Source organism: Rhipicephalus microplus, unplaced genomic scaffold, assembly GCF_043290135.1.
Source record: "Rhipicephalus microplus isolate Deutch F79 unplaced genomic scaffold, USDA_Rmic scaffold_18, whole genome shotgun sequence".
Lineage (NCBI taxonomy): Eukaryota > Metazoa > Arthropoda > Arachnida > Ixodida > Ixodidae > Rhipicephalus > Rhipicephalus microplus.
The window spans coordinates 2,338,670-2,359,579 of NW_027464591.1; the positions used below are offsets into that span (position 1 = coordinate 2,338,670).

At 45.6% G+C, this 20,910-nt stretch overlaps 1 protein-coding gene across 1 annotated transcript in view; it reads left to right on the forward strand.

Moving 5' to 3' along the window:
- Positions 1-20,910, forward strand: part of LOC142785084 (uncharacterized) — a 62,124-nt gene that overhangs the window by 21,880 nt on the left and 19,334 nt on the right. The window contains exons 10-15 of the mRNA XM_075883491.1: positions 678-806; positions 3,818-3,857; positions 9,259-9,426; positions 9,726-9,785; positions 10,580-10,770; positions 19,956-20,123. Of these exons, the coding sequence (XP_075739606.1) occupies positions 678-806; positions 3,818-3,857; positions 9,259-9,426; positions 9,726-9,785; positions 10,580-10,770; positions 19,956-20,123 (756 nt within the window). The remainder of the gene's footprint in view (positions 1-677; positions 807-3,817; positions 3,858-9,258; positions 9,427-9,725; positions 9,786-10,579; positions 10,771-19,955; positions 20,124-20,910) is intronic.

Sequence of the window (20,910 nt, forward strand, 5' to 3'; positions counted from 1 at the left end):
ACGTATGGAGCGCTTCTTTTCACCTTGTTTTCCACACGTGCAACAATATAAGATGTAACAAGGTATGCAGCGCATAAGCAATTACTTAGAACTTTGAGTTACCAAAGTCACCTATGCAGAGTCCTCAACCGCGTGAATTTCTTGAGTTACCGTAAGCTTAGCCTATAGTTTTACGAGCCACTGGACTGGATGCAAGTCTTGAGATTTGCTTCAATGTAACACAACTTTAATCTCATCTCCCTACCTTACCACCGCCATTTATTACTCTTTTGCTCACCCGCTGCTTTTCTCCGGTGGGGAGTAGCAGGCCAGAGAAAGCTGTAGCTAAAGGGCCATCTTATCTCCCTTTCTGCAAAAAAATCTCTCTCTCTCTCTTTCTCTTGACAATCACCTGCAATTTTTTTCATACTTTTTGTAAGCTAGTATTTTTGCCCACCTCGACGCTGCACTCAGTTTTGTATCAGCGTCAGTGCTTTGACACGTTCACGCAAATAATTGCTATGTAAGTTTTTGCTAAAGCGACCACTGATGCGTTGTACGATGCGCCCCAATGATAAATACATCTGAGATATGTGGTACAGCAAATCTGTCTTGCCTGAAAGAACTTGTCTTTTCCTTTTGTTTTTGATACGTGACGCCTATTGAATGTACAACATTGTGTCATCGCCGTGATACAGGAGATGAAGTCTACCGGTACGAACAGGGCGAAAGCGGCCTACCCCGTTGATACGTCCGATGAAATTACAACCACTCCTTACAACGTCTCCTGGCCGACCGAGACTTACAATGTCACGATTGCTGATCGGGTAAATATTTGTGTTTCTCTGTCTCGTAACAGATAGTTGTGGCATAACAAATGGCTAGGGATGTTTTAAAAATATCACATTGGGTATAGAAACGTGTATTGTACTTTCGATGCTATGGCACTATAGCTGAACTTTGCCCACGTAGTACATGCCTTTATTAAGCAATATCACGCCGGGAAGCTGGACGTGGGCGCAAAGCACAACGAGAAGGCAGATACAGAGGCGCACGCACGAACTATAGCCGCGGATCTCCGTCAACACATTTCTCGAAGCCTCAACAGTCAAATGCCAAAGAGGAAGAGTACTTCATCACAACCTACGGCGGTCGACGTTCTACAGTGGTACAGAACGAGCAAAAGCATCTACCCACCACCTCACTGATACCTACAACGCAGCGTAGCAACCACACTACGGCAGTTGCAAGTACAAGCCATATGAACTCCCATTTGGGTAAAGTATGTCTGCCCGAAGCTATACACCACAAATATATATGCCAACACTGCAAGAAGGCACGAGCGGACCATAGACGCCTTCTATGGCACTGTGCGCCATCGCCGAGTAACCAGGAAGCAATTCCAACTGTCGTCAACAGCAAGACCATCCGCCGAGAGCCAGGCAACCAATGAGACGTGGTCCAGGACAGGCTTAGCATTCTGTAACGCCAGCGGCCAAAAGTGGCACCCCCACAGGTTTGACGCGAGTAGGTTGCTGCTCCGGACATCCGAGCACGCTGGAGTCTGCCTTTAATTTCCCTACGCCTTCCCCCCTTTATGCTGAATCGTCAATGAAGTTGTTTCTCTCACTCCCGACCCGTAAGGCAGTTTGCATAATCTAAAATATCGCAAGAAAGTGGTAGTTGTGACATGAAATCATTCATTCGTTCATTTATTCATTCATTGATTCATTCATTCATTCGTTCATTCATTCATTCATGAAAGTGTCCATGACCTCAGTCAGTTTTTCTCTTATTTTTGTGACTGAGATGTCTGGCTTAACAACCACACAATTTTTTTTCTCGTGACCAATGGCTAAGTCTGTTCTGTGCCCATAGAACCAAGTGTTTATAAATCTATACATCATCCGTCATTTCCTTATTTTTCTTAGAGAACCAAGTATTCATCAATGATCATAATAACAGTCATCACTGCTTGACTTCTAAAAAGTAAAGAACTGCCTGCGCTAGCTTACACAATATCCCCAGTCCCTGCTTTACATTCCTATTTATTTTGCTTTGTTAAACGTTGACTTTAGTGTCTCGGTTATCAAGACGCATAGCCATTTAACAAAGAAAACCAATCAGTGCCTGCCATTTGAAGTTTGGCAGTTTGTCTGGAGGTTGTGCCATCACAATCGGAAATTTGCACTGTCAAACCTCCATACTACGCATTGCTTTTCTGACCAATATGGTTGTGCGGCAGTTGTGTAATGTTGCAGCTCAGTGCAACCTTTCGCTTTTATCTCCTATCTTTATATACACTTTATCTTCATATATAAACAGAAAAACATGTGAATCGTACGCGTCGCAACGAGTGCCGGGTAATCAATGTTTAGAAATGCCCTGCTTTCTTGTCATGTAATGTATTAATAATCAGGCTAGCCTACGTGGTTGAACATATAATCACGGGGTGTCCTTTCACTATCTTGTCGTTTATCGAAGTGGCATGGTTTATCGATGTGGCGTTTTTTAACGAGACATCAGTTTGTTGTTCATTGAATCTTCCTTCGAATTTGGTCATGTAAAATATCCCATTCTTCCTACATGTACTCACGCACACTTTCCGAGATGTCTCATATACTTGTACATTTCCACTGTGTGGACAGATGGAAGCCGGTCACGTGCTACAAGTATTACACGTTTGCCACAGCTACCGATGCGCTAATTTAAAGGGGCCCTGCAACACTATTCGAGCATGGTCAGAAAACACTACCGATCGGTAGTAGTGGTTCCCGACAACACACGAGCCAAAAAATATAGCGCAAAACGCGGCCTAGAATTCACAATAAGTTATCAAAGTCAGCTAAAAAATGCTTTGTCTTCTCTCGATAAATCACGGAACAAGCCCAAAAATAACTCGTAGTAAGCCCATCTATCAGCCATTGGCTGATTTGAACTTGGCGCACTCAGTCGTTACAGAGATCACCGCGAAAGGCCGCTACCTTTCCACGCGTGCACGCGCGATCACACTGAACAACCGGCGCCTTCGATAAAAAAAAAAGGAAGTGCTCATGCTCGGGAGGCACGTGTGTTTTTTGTTTGCCCCTCTAATCGCGCCCTTTTTAGCCTCCAGTGCTTTCGTCGGGAAGAGAGAAGAGAGAATGCGATAGCAGCATGTGACGAATCTTTGTAACTCCGCTCGTACTGGACAGATTTTTGAAGTTTTCGCGGTGATGATTTTTTGGGCAACACGCTTTTGCAGTCAAGTAATTTCATGGTTACTTAAAAAAGTGTTTCAGGGCCCCTTTAAGTTTGACGTGTGTCGGTTGAGAAATAGGACTATTACACCAGATGCCCTGATGGCCTGGTAATTACAGTGCTCCACTGCCAAACCGAAAGTCGCGTACTTTAAAACCCCGCCCGGTGTAGATTCCGTTCTCATCATGGCAAAATGCTAGGGGCACGTGTACTTATATTCAAATACATGTACACGTTACAGAAAAGCAGGAGGTCGAAGTTTCCGGAGCACCCCTCTACGGCGTCTCTCATTGCATATCTCAATTTTGCGACGTAAAACCGCAATGGATATTACTACAACATTAGTGCGCTGTATTATATTTTAATAAGATTATTCCCCTGCGGTAACAAATAAATTACTGCAAAATAAATTGGTATCACATTGAAATCATGTGAAATTTCACATGATTTTTGTGTTATATTGCATGCTCATTTTCAGTTTCTGTAATATGTATAACGTTTTGTGGGCTTATTGCTATTTCATAGCAACAACTTCTCATTCAGTTATTACCAACTCTATTTCGAATTTGTTTCGTTTACTTTATCCAACTTCTTATAGACTGCGACTTGGACCAAAAGTGACGAAGAAAAGCATTCCAGTAAGTTATGACTTTGATCTGCTGTAGGTCTTATTATTCATTGTCAACATTTTTCTCTTGCATTGTTTATGTCTAGGTGGGCACAGAAACACGCTGATACTGTTGTCCAGGGTTCGCTTTCTTGTCTAAGATGCCGTATTGCGGCACTAAGGAGTAACGCAAACGCTCTGTGAATCAATGCGCAGTACCTGAACGATAAAGCAGTTACTCGAACCTAATTGGTGTTTCGTGAACTATAGGTAGCATTTTATGTAACGTGAAGGGGCTTGGAAAGCAAGACAAAAAATTCAGTTCCGTATAAAATAAGGTGTAGCTTCGATAGTGTCAGCACTGCAGTCGACAACCAAACTAAGCTATGGTCCTAGCTTCGTCAGTCGTAGGAAGGGTTGTAAGCACTCGTTTACTCGGCAATACGTCTGTGAATTAACGCACGGAAAAAAAGCAAAATTAGAGGGGTGTCAACACGGGTTTGCTGTTTCACTGAAAGCGACGGTGAAAATAGCAATAAATGACAGGCAGGTGGCGACACCGCGATGAAATCTCTGCACCAGTTAGTCGCAACGTGATTTGTACTGGTGGTGTGTACTTATGTTTATTTAAATACATATGAGAAATAATATCATACAAGACACCATATTCTTTTCTAATTAAAAATAGCTGGGTAAGTTTAGACAACGTTTGCGCTTCAACAAACAACATTCGAGGGCTACCGGTACCACGGTACCTACGTCAGCCTCATTCTCGATGCTGTTCTTCCTGTAGATTTTTGTAATAAGGAAACTTCGACTTCTATTCCTCTCACTCGTGATAACTTCGCTTGCACAAAATTTTTGAAAGCAGCAGTTTGGAACGAACATATTGTCTTCAATGTTCTGGTGTTGCAACAAGTGGGCGCTGCCTGGCACATTAAAACGGCTCTTCACTAAAGACGTATCATGAGGCTGGTGAAAAAACTTTCTCTAACCTGTATTTTATTTTCTTCTTACTTTTTTTCGTCAGGCACTCGTCAACACGAAGATATAGTGTGGAACACCACGTTCTGCGCAACGGAAGGCAAGCGCAGAAAATGAGACGCTTTATATTTTCCTCGCTGTGTAAAAAACTGTTTGCGCCGTTACACAATAACACAACGGTACCTCTAATTATGTAAAATAAAAGATCGAATGAAATATTTCTGCAGGGAATTCCACAGCTAGCCTCGCGTCATTCACACACTTCAAAACATTTGCCATATTAATTCGTTGATTCCCGGTATTTGAATGGAGCAATTGGCTTCGATCATAAACTCTGTTCTCTACAAATATAAACACACTCTTTAGAGAAGACAATGAAATCGTTCTGATCAAGTCTTACCGATTCACAAGGCTAGAGGCTTTGATAACTCAACCACTTTACATCCCTAGATGTTTTAATGAACACACTTGGAGAATCAATCGATAACGACTACAAACGTGAAGCCATGGCACATGGCTACAAAAACCAATTTCTAATATTTCTCCTACATTCGTGTTCCTTGTTGCTAAAGCAGTATCCCGTCTTGCTGATATAGACTTGGCCGCAGCTACAATTCTATCTTGTTGATTATGATTGAGTACCCCTGTTATGCGTGGTCCGTGCAATACCTCCATGCGTCGCTGGTTCATTGGCGATAGCATGGATTGATAAAGGCACGTTGAAGAAAAAAAACTGTTCATTTCTGTTTCCCAATATTGAACTGTATACCAGCTTTAAAATGCTGGCCATGACGGAATTCTTGCCTGTTTAAAGGCACTGATTTCAACCGAATTTCATTTACGTTATTTATTTATTTATTTCAAATACTGCAGCCCAATGCAGGGCTATTGCAGGAGTGGGGTACATACAGTAGGAAAGAATATAAGTTACATCAAAACAAGTTCTTCATCAGAACAGATCACAACAGTTATCGCCACATTCTAAGCACAAGCGGGTACATTATTGTGCTGCAAAGGATATGCAAAAATATACAAGTCTCAAGCTCTTTAAATTCATACGTTTAAGCGCTCAGAAGGAAGCGTAGGGGCAGATAGGATGTAACCCCACAGTTACCGTTTAGAACGAATATCCTCTCTAGACCCTATGTGCATTAAAACGCCCATTTGTTTTGTTTTTTTTTTAGTTTTCATAACTCTTGGTGGTATTAGAGCCACCTTTCTCGGTGCAATCGCATCCTCTATAATGTGGCGTCCTCTGGTGAGTGATACAAAAAGAACTATGCAGTGGAAACCATGCTTTCCTGCTTTTGAAAATAAAAGTTTTGACTTCCGCGTTCTAGTGGCAACGTTCCGGTAAGTCCAAAATCACTTAATTATCTCCCAGTTATATTTTAATTGTTGTTTCAGTCTACCTGAAACAGTTTAAGATTACTTATCGCTCGTTTGTTTACTATAACAGCGAATATTTTTGTTATCAGGTAATGTTTTCTTGAAATGTGCATCGTAATGTACACTTGGTCTCAATGGGTGCAATCGCCTTCTTACGTTTTTAAATCGCATGTGGTTTGTGTTGAGCTCTTTGCTGTTAGGCTTTGGCAATTGTTCTATCTAATAGTATGCGATAAAAAAGCGGAATGTGTTTTGAGACGAAAACCCGAGCTGGAATTGTCGGACGATGAGGCTATGCCTTCACCAGTTCCTAGAGTCGAAATACAGGTGTGGTGCAGAATTTCACATTGAGCAACCGCGGAAGCTGCGGAAAGCAAAGATGCCAAAAACTGCGCTAGTAAGCCACATGCTACAGCTCGTAAACCAAAATCTAGGATGTTCTCTCCAAACAAAGTTCTACTGCACAACGTGTGGCATCTTCCTTCGCCTAACAATCGCCTGATACTGCTAAAAAGTTTCACAACATTTAAAAGTGCTTTTCCGAGCAAAGGTAAAATCTTGCTTCAAGGTGAGCATCGTTCATTTCTTACGCTTTGAGGCCCAGTGTGCATTATATAGCACACACTGTTGTGCTAAAGTTGTTTGTCATACAGTCACAATTTTTTCTGGTAATATATGATATGTGTACACATAAAAAAAATGTGCTTTAATTGCACCTGTGTCACAACAATTTCGCACGGGTCTGAGAAGGAGCAGTAATTAGTACTTTTTGCCCCCCTGAAAATTATCTGTGGCAGAAAGCGAATTTGTTTTATCTCGACCTCGTACTTAGCACATAAGTACGACATGTTCCATCTTCGCCCACTTGAATTCCTTCACATTTACATCATACCAAATGCAATCCAGTTAAAAGACTACAAATAACGCCCCCTTTCTTAGCTTTATTATCTGTTGGTTTTAAAAAAATGTTTGTCTATAGAAGAATAACGAGCTCTTCAAATGCTGCTTTTTTTTTTCGTTTGCAGAGACCATGAACTTCAACGTAATTACGAGCTAATGAAATAGGATTATTATGTTCAGCGCAGTCGATAAATTATCTTTTAGATTACCTTACATCTTATTTTCACATTTAGAAAACAGTTCGATGGCCTGTAGTGCTATATTTGATGAAGGCGGCAGTGTTTTCTGTATAATGCGTATTATAACCTACTACCGAGTGGTATTCCATATATCATCATCGTCGACGTCATTGATGTTGTTGTCGCTGTTGTTGTGGTCATCGTTTTCCCGAGGTTTAACCATGAAATTTTCCAACTGAATGGAATGAGCACAGTCTTTCAAAATTTCGGATGTCAAAGTAAACAGTATGCACTTCCACATTGGGTATGCAAATCAAGTGAAATTCCTGTTGAAGTCGACTTAGTAAATGAAGAAACATTACTTCGATAAGCAACATTCTAACACAAGGTTTTTTTTTTTGTAGCAGAATTATCTACATCATTCAGAACTAGGAACTTCCTATATTTACGCTCGTATAACTATTGTTCCCCGTAATAAACCAGCAATAAATAATTCTCGACAAATTCTAACGCAAATTTTTATTATCATTATGAACCGAATCGCACATCTCCATTGACATGGATTGAAAATTTCATCCGCTTATAGACAGGTGTTGCTAAATTCAAGGGCGCTCAACTTTCTCTTTGAAGCGCTTTTTTTTTTTCAATGGCGTTCCGCAGGCGTAACCAATGCCTTTTCTTTCGTGTACGAGAGCACATCTATTACAAAGCCTGACTTCCTGTACGAAGAGCTCTGTTTATTCAAATCACCATCGTTTGTTGAAATAGCTACGTAGCCGTATCAGTACTCTGAAAATTTTCAAAGCAAGCGTTTCACTACGCTGCGTCATACATCGCGTCGCAAAACCTTGTGCCACATGAGCGCGAGCGACGGGAGTGACGGGGTGGCAGGGGAGACTTCACGCCACGTGAACGGCTGCGGAGAAGTTTGGCAGCTGCGCTCGCTATGAGCCTCGCCGCTGCTGCAGTTCTATACTCGGGGACAACATTCTTTGGCAATGAAGGGAAGGCTACGGAACGAAACTCAGCGTGTGTCTCCGCTGAAGAATATAGTCTCAAATACGTCTGTGTTTTCCGCGTGAAGATAATAAAGAACAACATTAATTCATTTCCTACGGGATGCTGGTAATAAATAGAAACTGAAAAATTCAAGAAGATATTGATATTTGTTTTAATTCATTAAGTGTCATTTGACGTTCTTGCACGTCTGAAAGCGTCACACATTTTAGGTGCCCCTCACATTCAAAATGGCGTCTCCGTCTTCAGGTGAGTGCTCGTCACCTTCCAGCTATTCCGACTACTCCCTGAAGAAGCTTGTTTTGAATTTCATTTACGAATGGCTGTGTAAACAGACGCAGCCAGTTCTATGCAGTTGTATTATTCGAACATGGCTAGCATTTGAAAAGCAAGTCGAGCCGGACTGCTTGGCGGAAGAGCACATGCACTGTAGCTCCACCCCCGTAGCTTTCCTTTCGTCGCCACAGAATGTCGTCTACGAGTATAGTACACTCTACCTCGGCGTTACCACCTGACTAAGCAAAAGTTTACAGGATGCTTCTCCAGCGTCTGGTCGCCAACTGTTCAAGTCTGGTCGTGGACAGCGGACGGTCAGGCCGCTTGTGCGAGTGCTGCAGCTAGAAAGCGGCGGAATCTGGTGGTGTGGTAGATATAACTAGACGGAAGACCACGAAATCTAGGGGGCAAAGATGCCTGCTCAAAGACCGCCGAGAAGGAAGGTCCGATTAGCACTTAAAAACTAAGCTTGGCAAGCCAGAAGCGTGTCAAGTTTTAAGTTACTCTGACCGCCAAGCCAAACGTAGCTATCACTCGTTATCAGTTGATTTCAAAGAAATAAACTTCAAATATTTTTTAAAGATAAGTAAAGCCGGGTGAGCTGTATGTGGACGTGTTACTTCTTCGGAACTAAACATTCGTAGTGCATCAAAGCCACCACTAGTGTTTATCGCTTCCTTCGCGCAGCCAGCTACCTGTCCGCCATATTCAACAGCCTGCGAGACCCCTGCGACAACTTCTACAAGTTCACCTGCGCAGACTGGCACGCCGCCTCCAGCGACCTCCAGCAGTACGACAACGCCGACGACGCCGTTACGGGATTCATTGAAGAAATGGCCAGGACGGTGCTCGATGGTAATGCCGTAAACGTGCTATTTTAGGCGGTATCATCTTTAATTTAAGAACTAGGTGTTCGAGGCTCATTAGATAACTGACGCGGACGCATTCTCAACAATGGCAAATGAAACAAGGCACATTTTTGTATACATGGCAGCCCAATAAATTTCCATCACTTCTCATGATTCTTACTCTCAAATTTAGTGCGTCCGTATGTGGACGCGTCAGTTGCGCAGTTTATCAGCGACAACCTTTGTAAGTCTCTTAGAAGCACGCCTCTGACGCGTACGCGCCCTTCACCCTTCTATTTATCGCAGGTGGTAGACCGGCCGAGCTGAAGCCCTTATTCAACATCTGGAACGCCTGCAAACATACAGGTTTGTTACTCAGTTTGGCAGCCGATGCACAATTGTGAGGAGGCAGAAAATATGTGTCAAAATTCGAGTTCTAAGCCCAAACGTACCCAACAAAAGTTGATGCAGTATCTCACTAGTAGAGCCAAGCCTCAAAAAGTGCGGAGTGGGCCAGTCATCTTTACTTCTCGTTGTTTCTGTCTTTCTACCTGTGTTTCTAACTTTTTTTTATTTCCAGTTTTTCCATTTTTAATATTTATTTGCATCAATGTCGATTTTTCTAAAAACGTTTATTGTTTTCTTTCTATTTCTTGATTATTTCCTTTTCCTTCTATTTTTGTACGTGTCTTTCCCTGCCTTACGCCAAGCGACCACGTCAGGTACGACAGCCTGGGGAACTAAAATGATCCGCACTTAAATTCTGCGCACTGAGCGTAGACCTGTACACTCTAATACGATGCGATCACGTCTTTCCCTGGCCGTCTTTGATACCCCTAGGCACATATTATCTATAGAGCAGGGGCTCTTTGAAATTGATACGTATTATGTTTCCTAGATGCTTCTTAAGCCTCGCTTGTTTGCTTGCGTTGAAGTCTTGCAAATGCGAACTCGCCATTCACGGAATCCTTATACCCGAATCGGTTGCTCCCTTTTAGCTTTCTTGGGTGTCTGCAGCATTTGATAACGTCCCATGACACTAACAAAACATAATATAATAAACGAATAAATCAAGTTACGTTCATTAACTTCTTTGACCGTCCTTTTTTACTGCTTCAGACCCTCAGTTCGGCGGAAATATCACGCATCATTGTTTGCAGGTGTCGTGACGAATAGCAATCTGAGGAGCGCCTTAGCTTCCCTCGGACTCAACGTCAGCAAAGCCGCTTCCGTCACCGCGAGTGACGTATTACATGCGGCCGGCAACCTGCTGTACAAGCTGGACAACGCGCCCATTCTCTCTGTGGAGCTCGTCTCGAATCCTTGGAACGCAACGCCGAAGTTAATAGTGGTGGGCGTCTTCACCTTGCGCATACTCCTCCGAGCTCATTTTCACGTTTTAAAGTATGAGTTCGGTTCTTATCCTCGCTACATTCACTGGTAGTGCACTAGACCTGCCGCGACTTATAGCCTTAGTGCCACTCTGTCATATATCAGCGTAGGCATTAAGTGTCTAGTGCACTGCACAAAGAACACTAACGAGCTATAGCAGCCGTTCTAAAGAGCCAAAAAAAACACAATAAAATGCATCGCACGTTGTAGTGTCTCTTGCGCTCTAGGAACATACGACACAGTGAATTGTGGAGCATACCAGAGAGGCATTTATTTGCGCTTTTAGAATGTTTAGCCCACTAGCCGAAATATGCAATATTAGTATGCCAATGTAACACGCTGCGCAATCACCATACCTAGGAAATGAGCGACTAAAGTTCACCCGTGCGGAAGTGCTGAGGTCCTTGTACTTATATTTACGTGCACCGCTAGGGAACTCCATGTGGTCTAAATTTCCGGAACCCTCCACTATGACGCTTCTGGTAATTATAATCTGGCTTGTGGACATTATTTGCGGAAGTTCTCACTCTGGCCAGCAACTCGTGCCTATATCGGCTGAAGGTACCCCGAGAATGAAAGCGTCTTTTCTGCGCTGCTTCATCAGTATCGCGGCCCACAACTTAGCCCATGTTTAAGTAAACTAAAACCTACGTTCTCGTGACCTTAGGCTTATGTTGATCTTGATTGCTGACATGCGGTGATAAAAAGGAGCAGAGAAGAGAAATTGGAGGAGGTTGGACGTGAGCAGTGAATGATAAGGTGGAGTTCTTGGTCTACGGCTAAGGTCTCTATTACACGACAGCGTATACCGGTGAACCAGAAGTTGTCCGCCGTATCGTTCCTGCGGTTATAGCTGGTTGCGCGGCAGTCTTTCATGCTCACCCCCCTCCCAGCCCGAGTGAAAAAGACTTTTTCCTCACGACCCCGCAAGTACTCGCCATCAGGTGGCGCCACCCACGGAAACAATTGCACCATCTCGGCACGGCCCGTATTGCCCGGGAATCGCGCTTGCCGGACACGCTAGCGCCATTGCAGTGGGCAAATTGTCACCGATAAGATATCGGCTCTTGAGTTGCAGCTAGTTTTCTCTGGCGCAGAATTGCGTGAGTGGGTTGAGGCAGAACAGGTGAGGCAAGGGGATGAACGCGCGGCTGAGTGAGAAGTGAGCAAGGAAGCTGATAAGAAAGTGAAGCAAATCCTTCAGCTGAAGCTAAAGTTTCAAGAAGGAGCTCCGAAGGTAGATGCAACTGCCAATTTTAATTTTATAGTTCAGCCAGATAGTTGTTCTTTAATGCATAGTCCGCAAAAATGGCTTCCATTGTTCAGCGGATGTAAGCGTGCCCAGTACTTCGGATCAGCTTGTTGTCCACTATTCTGAAATTTTAACATATATATGCGTATGTACATAGTGCAGACGGACCCACAGAAGAAGCAAATGAGGTATCTCTTTTGTTTTCTTGTATCCTTGTCGTCATATCCACCATCTTTCCTGACCTGCAAGAAGCACTGTAACATACCAAGAGCTTATCTGTAACAATATTCAGAGCTTTTCTCGCATCTGTGAGATAAATTTGTTTAAATCCCGAAACTCGCGTGCGATTATTTGTCACGAGATATTACTGAACTGAATTTCAGATATTATTGTTAATGGACAGCTTCTTATTGGTGTAAGTGGTTAAGAACAAAGCCCGATCACACAGAAAGCTAATGTAAGCGTGGGCAGCTTATTGTGACTTTGCAGCTACCGTATAATTGCGGTGTGCGTAAACGTAGACAATAGAGCTCACACGCAACAAGGCTTGCACATACGCACGCAAGATACGTTATCATAAGCAACTCTAGTTGGCCTCTTCGCGCACGCTATTATTGCACTCGTAAGATCTGTGATCGGGCCACTTGATATTACAGAGTGTTCATCTTGCAGCAATCACACATGCGATCTATACTATATGCCCCCAACGCCGCAGTGGTATCGCAGTTAAGGTGTTGCCCTGCTGAACATGACGATGCGAGTGTGATTTCCTGCTACAGCGGCACAATTTCAGTCAAGGTTGGGTGGAATAAGTGCCCGTGTACATTTTTTCGGTGTGGTTTGACCAGGGGGTCAAATTTAACCAGGAGTACGCTACTACGGCATGCCTCAAATGCGTATTGTGCTCCTCGCACGTAAAACATCTTTTTAACCCGAAAGTGTTTTATGCCGGGGTCCACCAAGATTTCAGTGACGTACTTCCGTCAGAGAAATCACGTCTAAAAATATCACACATGTTCATAAGACAGAAAAGTTCCGTCAATGGGTGCCGAACCCACAACATCTCTGTCAGCTAATATAGCTGCTGGTGATGCTATCCACTGCACCACGGTGACATGCTTTGTACGCTTTATAGATGCGCCTTTTATATTGCCACAAGGCAGTAGTGGGATTGGGGCATAAAGCGGTAGAGGGTCCCTGGCTGAAAGAAAAGACTACGAGGTGAATAGAGACTGGTTCCAGCCCGCCAGTGCGCCAGGCATTGTCATCGCGTGTAATCGTTGTAAATATCTGTAAATATACGTTTTCTTGTAAGATTATTGGTGGAGGTGCCGGGATACGCCTGCCTGGCTTTTCCGGCAAACCAACACGGAACTTCAAAGTGGTCGCCACCTTCATTTTCCTGCAATGGCTCAACAGGCCCACCCACAAGAGCAACAACAGCCGCAGCTGCAGCAGCAGCAGCACCAGCACCAGCACCAGCAGCACCAGCACCAGCAGCACCAGCACCAGCTGCCTCCTCTGATTCTCCTGCCTCCACGAGACCCCGGAACCTTCTCGGGGACAGGCAAGGACAAGGTGAATGTTGAAGATTGGGTCGCTTTGTACGAGCGCGTGAGCGAATACTATAGGTGGGACCCTACGTTGATGCTGGCCAACGTTGTATTTTACTTGCGGGATACGGCGCTCACCTGGTATGAGACGCATGAGTCGGAGTTGACCAGCTGGGACGTTTGCAAATTGAAGCTTCTCGAGTTATTCAGCAGGCCATTTGGGCGACAGCAGGCTGCGAGGAAAGACCTGGAATGTCGCGTGCGGACATCGACAGAATCATATGTATCCTACATACAGGACGTATTGGGCCTCTGTCGAAAGGTGGACGAGAACATGAGCGAAACTGACAAAATCGCTCACATATTCAAGGGAATTGCCGATGACGCATTCAATTTGTTGATCGTTAAAGATTGCGCCACCGTCGACGCGGTTGTGAAGGAGTGTCAGCGCTTCGAGCACGCCAAGAATCGTCGCATAACCCGCCAGTTTGCGCGTCTGCCTAATACTGCAGCCACTTCGACCTGTGAAGACAGCCCCAAGTTCACGCAAGCTACATCGTCCGAAAATGTCACCCGAATCGTTCGTCGTGAACTCGAAGCAATGGCTCCTGCAGCCATCGCCTCTGACGGTCCTCAAGACAACGCATCCACCGTCTCCCTCATCCAAGCCGTCGTTCGCCAAGAAATAGCAAATCTCGGCATCACACCTGTTTGCGCCGTTCGCACCACCGAGAGCTCGGCTTCTGTTAACCAGATTCCGGTGTACCCTTCACGCTATCCTTCACGCTACCGGAACCCTGCTGAATGGAGAACATCGGATGATAGACCGATCTGCTTTCACTGCTCTCGCGCCGGCCACATTGCACGCTACTGTCGCAATCGTTGGTCATCCAATTCATCTTGGAACACTGGGACATGGCGTCGCTTTGAAGGCAGTTCTCGCCGCTTTTCTACTCCGTACGATCCACAGCCTGCTCCTACTAACGTTCAGGGCCGAAGGTTCAGCCGGTCACCATCACCCCAAGGCCGCCGATCTCTCTCGCCGATGATTACTCGATCCAGGTCCCCTGCACGACCTGGGCCCTCAACCTCGGGAAACTAGACCATGCAGCTCCCGGAGGTGACGCTGCATTAACGACCCATTCTGCAAATCCTCTGTTGACGATTCCTACACGCCGCAATATTTTGGACCTTTTGGTGGATGACGTTACCGTTACAGCCCTCATAGACACTGGTGCACAAATTTCAGTCATGAGCGCTGCTCTCTGTATTAAACTGCGAAAAGTGATCACGCCTCCTATTAAGTGTGCAGTAATGCTTGCCGATGGGAGCACATCTGCCGTTCTCGGCATGTGTACCTCTCGCGTGTGTATTGCTGGGCGCCAGACCGTCGTATTGTTCACCGTGCTTGAGCAGTGCCCACATGACGTGATTCTTGGCCTCGACTTTCTCTCTGCGCAATCCGCCCTTATCGACTGCTCGACGGGTCTTCTTCAGTTGGAACTGCCTTTTGACGCAGCTGTTGCCCATGACGCTCAAAGTCGCCTTTGTGCCACCGAGTTCCTGCATCTTCCGCCGCAAGCCGCGACTTACGTGCAGCTCTTGTGTGATCCGCCTGTGCGCGATGGTGAATATGTCGTTTCACCTATTACCGACGTTGTGCTAAAGCACTCCATTGCTGTCCCGCACACCGTGGTGAGAGTATGCCACAATCAGACCCATCTGTCTCTTTTGAACTTTGGTTTCTCCACGCATGTGCTGCCTGCTGGTATTAAACTAGGCGTCATGTCGTTGTTGCAAGAGTGTGATATTTCTGAACTGTCGGCTCAGCAACCTATTCCGCACGTCAACTTGCTCACAGCGCCCAACCTGTCAAGCATTGACATTGCCAAAATGATAGCGCCAGATCTTTCGCCCTCCGAAGCACAAGACCTCCACCGTCTGTTGACATCCTATGCGGACATATTCGATCTTGACAACCGCCCTTTAGGCCAGACATCAGTTGTGACCCATCACATCAACACCGGCGATGCCAACCCAATTCATCGCCGCCCTTACCGCGTCTCCGCTGCCGAACGCTCTGTCATCCAGAAAGAGGTCGAGGAAATGCTCGCCAAAGGCGTCGTCGAACACTCATCTAGTCCGTGGGCATCCCCGGTCGTGCTTGTCAAGAAGAAGGACAACACATGGCGGTTTTGCGTCGACTATAGACATCTCAACAAGGTCACTAAGAAGGACGTTTACCCTTTACCAAGAATAGATGACGCCCTTGACTGCCTTCATGGCGCAAAGTTTTTCTCGTCCATTGACCTTCGATCTGGTTATTGGCAGATCGCTGTTGACCCACGGGACCGAGAAAAAACAGCATTTGTAACCCCCGATGGGTTATACCAATTTAAAGTAATGCCGTTTGGGCTTTGTAATGCGCCGGCCACCTTTGAGCGCATGATGGACTCCCTTCTGCGCGGCTTCAAATGGTCCACTTGCTTATGCTACTTAGATGACATAATTGTTTTTTCACCGACGTTCGCAAGCCATCTAGAGCGACTGTCCAGTATTCTCCAAGTATTTCGCAACGCTGGTCTCCAGCTCAACTCCTCCAAATGCCGTTTCGGCCGTCGCGAAATAACTGTACTTGGTCACCTTGTTAACGCATCTGGGGTACAGCCCGATCCAGACAAAATTCGCGCATTGACTCAATTTCCCGTGCCCTCTTCTCATAAGGATGTCCGGAGCTTCCTTGGTTTATGCTCCTATTTCCGCCGCTTCATCCGAAATTTCACCGATATTGCGCGGCCTCTCACCGAGCTTCTTAAAAAAGACGTCCCATTTACTTGGAATTCGCCTCAGAGTGCTGCATTTTCGGCACTCATTGCAGCCCTCACGACTACGCCAATATTAGCCCACTTCGATCAGACTGCCCCGACAGAAGTTCGTACGGACGCGAGTGGCCACGGAATTGGTGCTGTTTTAGCTCAGCGTCAGCATGGACGTGACTGCGTCATCGCCTACGCCAGCCGCCTTTTATCCCCTGCCGAGAGGAACTATTCCATCACCGAAAGAGAGTGTCTTGCTCTTGTATGGGCTTTCGCTAAATTTCTCCCGTACCTCTTCGGCCGCAGTTTTACTGTTGTAACTGATCACCATGCACTCTGCTGGCTTTCCTCGCTAAAGGATCCCACGGGACGTCTCGGTCGTTGGTCTCTACGCCTCCAAGAATACACCTTCTCGGTCGTCTATAAATCTGGTTACCTCCATCAAGACGCCGACTGCCTGTCACGGTATCCAGTGGATCCACCAGACGCCACAGAGAGAGCTACGGAAACTTGCGTCTTATCAATATCAGACTTTCTTGATATCGCTCCTAGCAACGCCGCGACCCGGATTTACTTCCCATCATAGAAAGCCTGAGTTCCGCTACTCCGCCCACTTCCCTGAACTTGTATTTCCTTCATGAAGGAGTTCTCTACCGCCACAACATGCGCCCTAATGGTCCTGACCGCCTTCTCGTCGTGCCTTCCCATCTGCGTGTAGATGTTCTCCGACAGCTTCACGATGAACCTGCCGCTGGTCACCTGGGAGTCACCCGCACTTATGATCGCGTCCGGCGCCGTTTTTTCTGGCCACGCCTATATCGCTCTGTGCAAAAGTACGTCGCCAGCTGCGACCTTTGTCAACGTCGAAAACGACCAACATCGCTTCCAGCTGGCCTTCTTAACCCTATTGAGATCCCTGCTGAACCATTCTACCGCGTAGGGCTCGACCTTCTCGGGCCATTTCCCACTTCTGCCTCCGGGAACAAATGGGTTGCCGTGGCGACCGACTACGCGACACGTTACGCGATCACCCGCGCTCTTCCAACCAGCTGCGCTACCGATGTCGCCGACTTTCTGCTACATGACATCATATTGCATCACGGCGCTCCTCGACAGCTCGTTACTGATCAAGGCCGATACTTTTTATCTCGCGTCGTCCAGGATATCGTACGTTTCTGTTCCACGAACCACAAGTTGACAACGGCATACCATCCACAAACTAATGGACTTACAGAGCGCCTGAATCGCACTATCACGGACATGTTGTCAATGTATGTTTCTCCAGACCACCGTGACTGGGACGCAACGTTACCCTACGTCACCTTCGCTTACAACTCCTCCAGACATGACACCGCAGGCTATTCCCCGTTTTACCTTCTTTATGGACGGGAACCCTCTCTGCCTCTTGATACACTCCTTCCCGCTGGTTCAAGCTCCCCTGTCACATACGTCCACGATGCCATAGAGCGAGCCGACGCAGCACGACAGATTGCCTGAGAACGACTCATGCTTTCTCAAGCCTCTCAGAAAGATCGATATGATCGTCACCACCGCGAAGTTTCGTATGCACCAGGTTCTCTCGTACTTTTGTGGACCCCATGTCGTCACATCGGCCTCTCAGAAAAACTTTTATTTCGCTATGACGGACCATACAAAGTCCTTCGCAAGATCACCAACCTCACCTACGAGATACAGCGAGTCGTCGACGAAGCGCACTCAATGCCACCACCATCCACTGTTGTGCACGTCGTCAGACTGAAGCCTTATGTGTCACCCAACACACCCCTTTCGTGACAAGCGCCGGGTCGGCGCTTTAACGCCGCGGGGTAGTGCCACAAGGCAGTAGTGGGATTGGGGCATAAAGCGGTAGAGGGTCCCTGGCTGAAAGAAAAGACTACGAGGTGAATAGAGACTGGTTCCAGCCCGCCAGTGCGCCAGGCATTGTCATCGCGTGTAATCGTTGTAAATATCTGTAAATATACGTTTTCTTGTAAGAATATCTACCGCTGCCCTCTCACAGTACTGTTGGTAAAGTGTAATAATGCATCATGACAGTGGAATCCACGATTACTTCCTTTAACACGTCGTTTTTACGTCTCCGTCGTATTTGTCGTGTTTTCAATAGGAGTAGTAAATTTTCTCAATGCTTTAATATATTGCCAGGTGGTGACCTTACCCAAAGTGTCGGAGTGACTCATAGCATCCATCCATAGCAAAAATAGTACTGCAACGCATAGAGCAACGCGCCTGCTTCACCCGGATGTAACTCCACGTTCCCCGCTTACGCTTGCCACGCAAAAAAAATAGTGGCTGGTCAACACCGAAGACAACGCGCGTAGCGTTTCAGTGTAATCGAGCAGCGGCGTTCAATACCACCAGTAGGTGACCTTATTCCAAGTTTGGCGAACAATTAGTCATGCTCTTTTGGCTGTCACACATGTCTCTTTGGCTCTGCTCTCACCCAGTAACTACTACAGCTACCACAGGATCCGTAACCACAAGTGCATTTTTGATCATTAATCACTCAGTATTCATAGATGTTAGCTGTCGGTATGCAGATCTATCACTATAAGCGCCAACGTGGATGTATTTACGAAAAATGGTGCTTTTACTGTCAATGAGGAAAGATATATCTATGAAGCGCTCTAATATCAATGTACTTTGTAACGCTGCGTTTTACTTTCGTGTGATAGCAATTCCTATGACGTAGGGAACAACGATGTTTTTTTTCTATTACATACTGATTTGGTGCCACTGTTTCTCCTCGTTCACCAACCGCAGATTTGTTAGTTTACCAATTAGTCATGTGGTGCGCGTGGCATGTAAGCAGAATATGCGGCATGCTGGAAATGATCAACATTTTTTTTTGTTGGGGCCATAGATGTACAATGCTGTAAAATATGTGGCAAGCTGGACAGTCGACATGGACTCGAGAACTCAGACAGACGTTCATTAGCGTCCGGTTGTGGTGGAAAAACTTTATTGGTTATTGAGGAGCAGGGGTAGAAGCGGAAAAAGCGAGTAGGTGAGTCACTATACCAGGACTCCATTGATCCTCGAAACACGCTCCGCCGGGTCCGAGAGGCCTCTTTGGACCTTCAGCTCTGGCCGAGCGAGGAGGTTCTCTCACGGCTCCCTAGAGTACGCTCGTAACCCAGGCGAGTCTGTCTCATGTGGTAATGAGCTCTGAGTGTAAAGAAAATGATGGCTTCTAGTCTTTTCTTTGAACGAGCTCTCTCGCCTGCAGGTTTTGTTTTTCTTGTGTGATGAGCGCGGGAAACTCAAAAATGATTTTATAAGGGCTGCTATGCATACCTTAAAATCTATGGCTGTAAGCGTCTCTACAAGCTAAATACGTCTGCATCGTGGATATGTCCCTGCGAAAGCTTTGTTCTACATATTTGACGCGGAAAACTTGTCTGTGCAAGCTAATACCTGTACTCCCATTCTAATAGTTTTCAGACTTGAAAATCACTATGCGACTATCTTCACTTTCTACGTGTCCGTCTATGCTTTTCCGCAGCTGGGAGAGCCGGACATCTTCGTGAGCCACGTCGACGTCCAGGCTGAAGCCAGCAAAAAGCAACTCCCGGCTCTGGCCTGCAAATTTTTCAATGCGTGGGCGTATTTGGGTGAAAGAAACGACACCCTCTGCGAAGCTGTGGCGGACATCGCGTTCGCACTGGCTAAGGTTGATCACTTTTCTTGCTCTTCTTATCATAAGTGGTCTCCACAATACCTTCGTGTGCTTCTGACAGATATTGATTCGTTGATTGACTGGGTGATTGGGTGATTGAATCATTTACCGAATTAAAATTTGTTTTATAATGTAAGAACTTTCTACGACTTTGTACTGTCCTAAAATATAAACACCTACATATTTAAGTTATCGAAGTAAAAATCTTGCAGAAATTACCAAGGTTTCTGAATTCAGCTGTTCCTATTATACAGCTTAAACGTATTGTCCTAACTACTGCAATGAAACGGGTAGGATTACCTTGTTGTTATAGAGCTTAATATACGCCTACCATTAGCATTATTCAAAAGGTGCTGTTTCTTGAAACGTTTAGTGCATACTATTTTGGGCGTTCTTGTTTTTGCAATCAATTCTCACATTTCTCGTAGGAAGCATTTGTTTGAATTTAACTGTATAATTAAGTTTTTCTATGTTCACTGCGCCGTTATTTTTTCACTCCGTGATTTTTTTTCTAAGCGAGTACTCGGCATACATTCATCTAGTGGCGCAAATATGTGCATGCAAATGCTGTATATGCTGCTAATTTCACCTCTCGGATGATGTTTATAATTTTCTTGCCGCTTGCTCGCGGGTTAGGTGGTAAACATGTGTTCTCACAACTAGCTGTTCTTACTGTTCATAGCTTGCACGTACGGTCAATGACGCATAACATAGCTCAAACATAAGACATAGAAGACGTCATGGCATTATGACCACGCGGCAAGTAACCCACTTCAGTGAA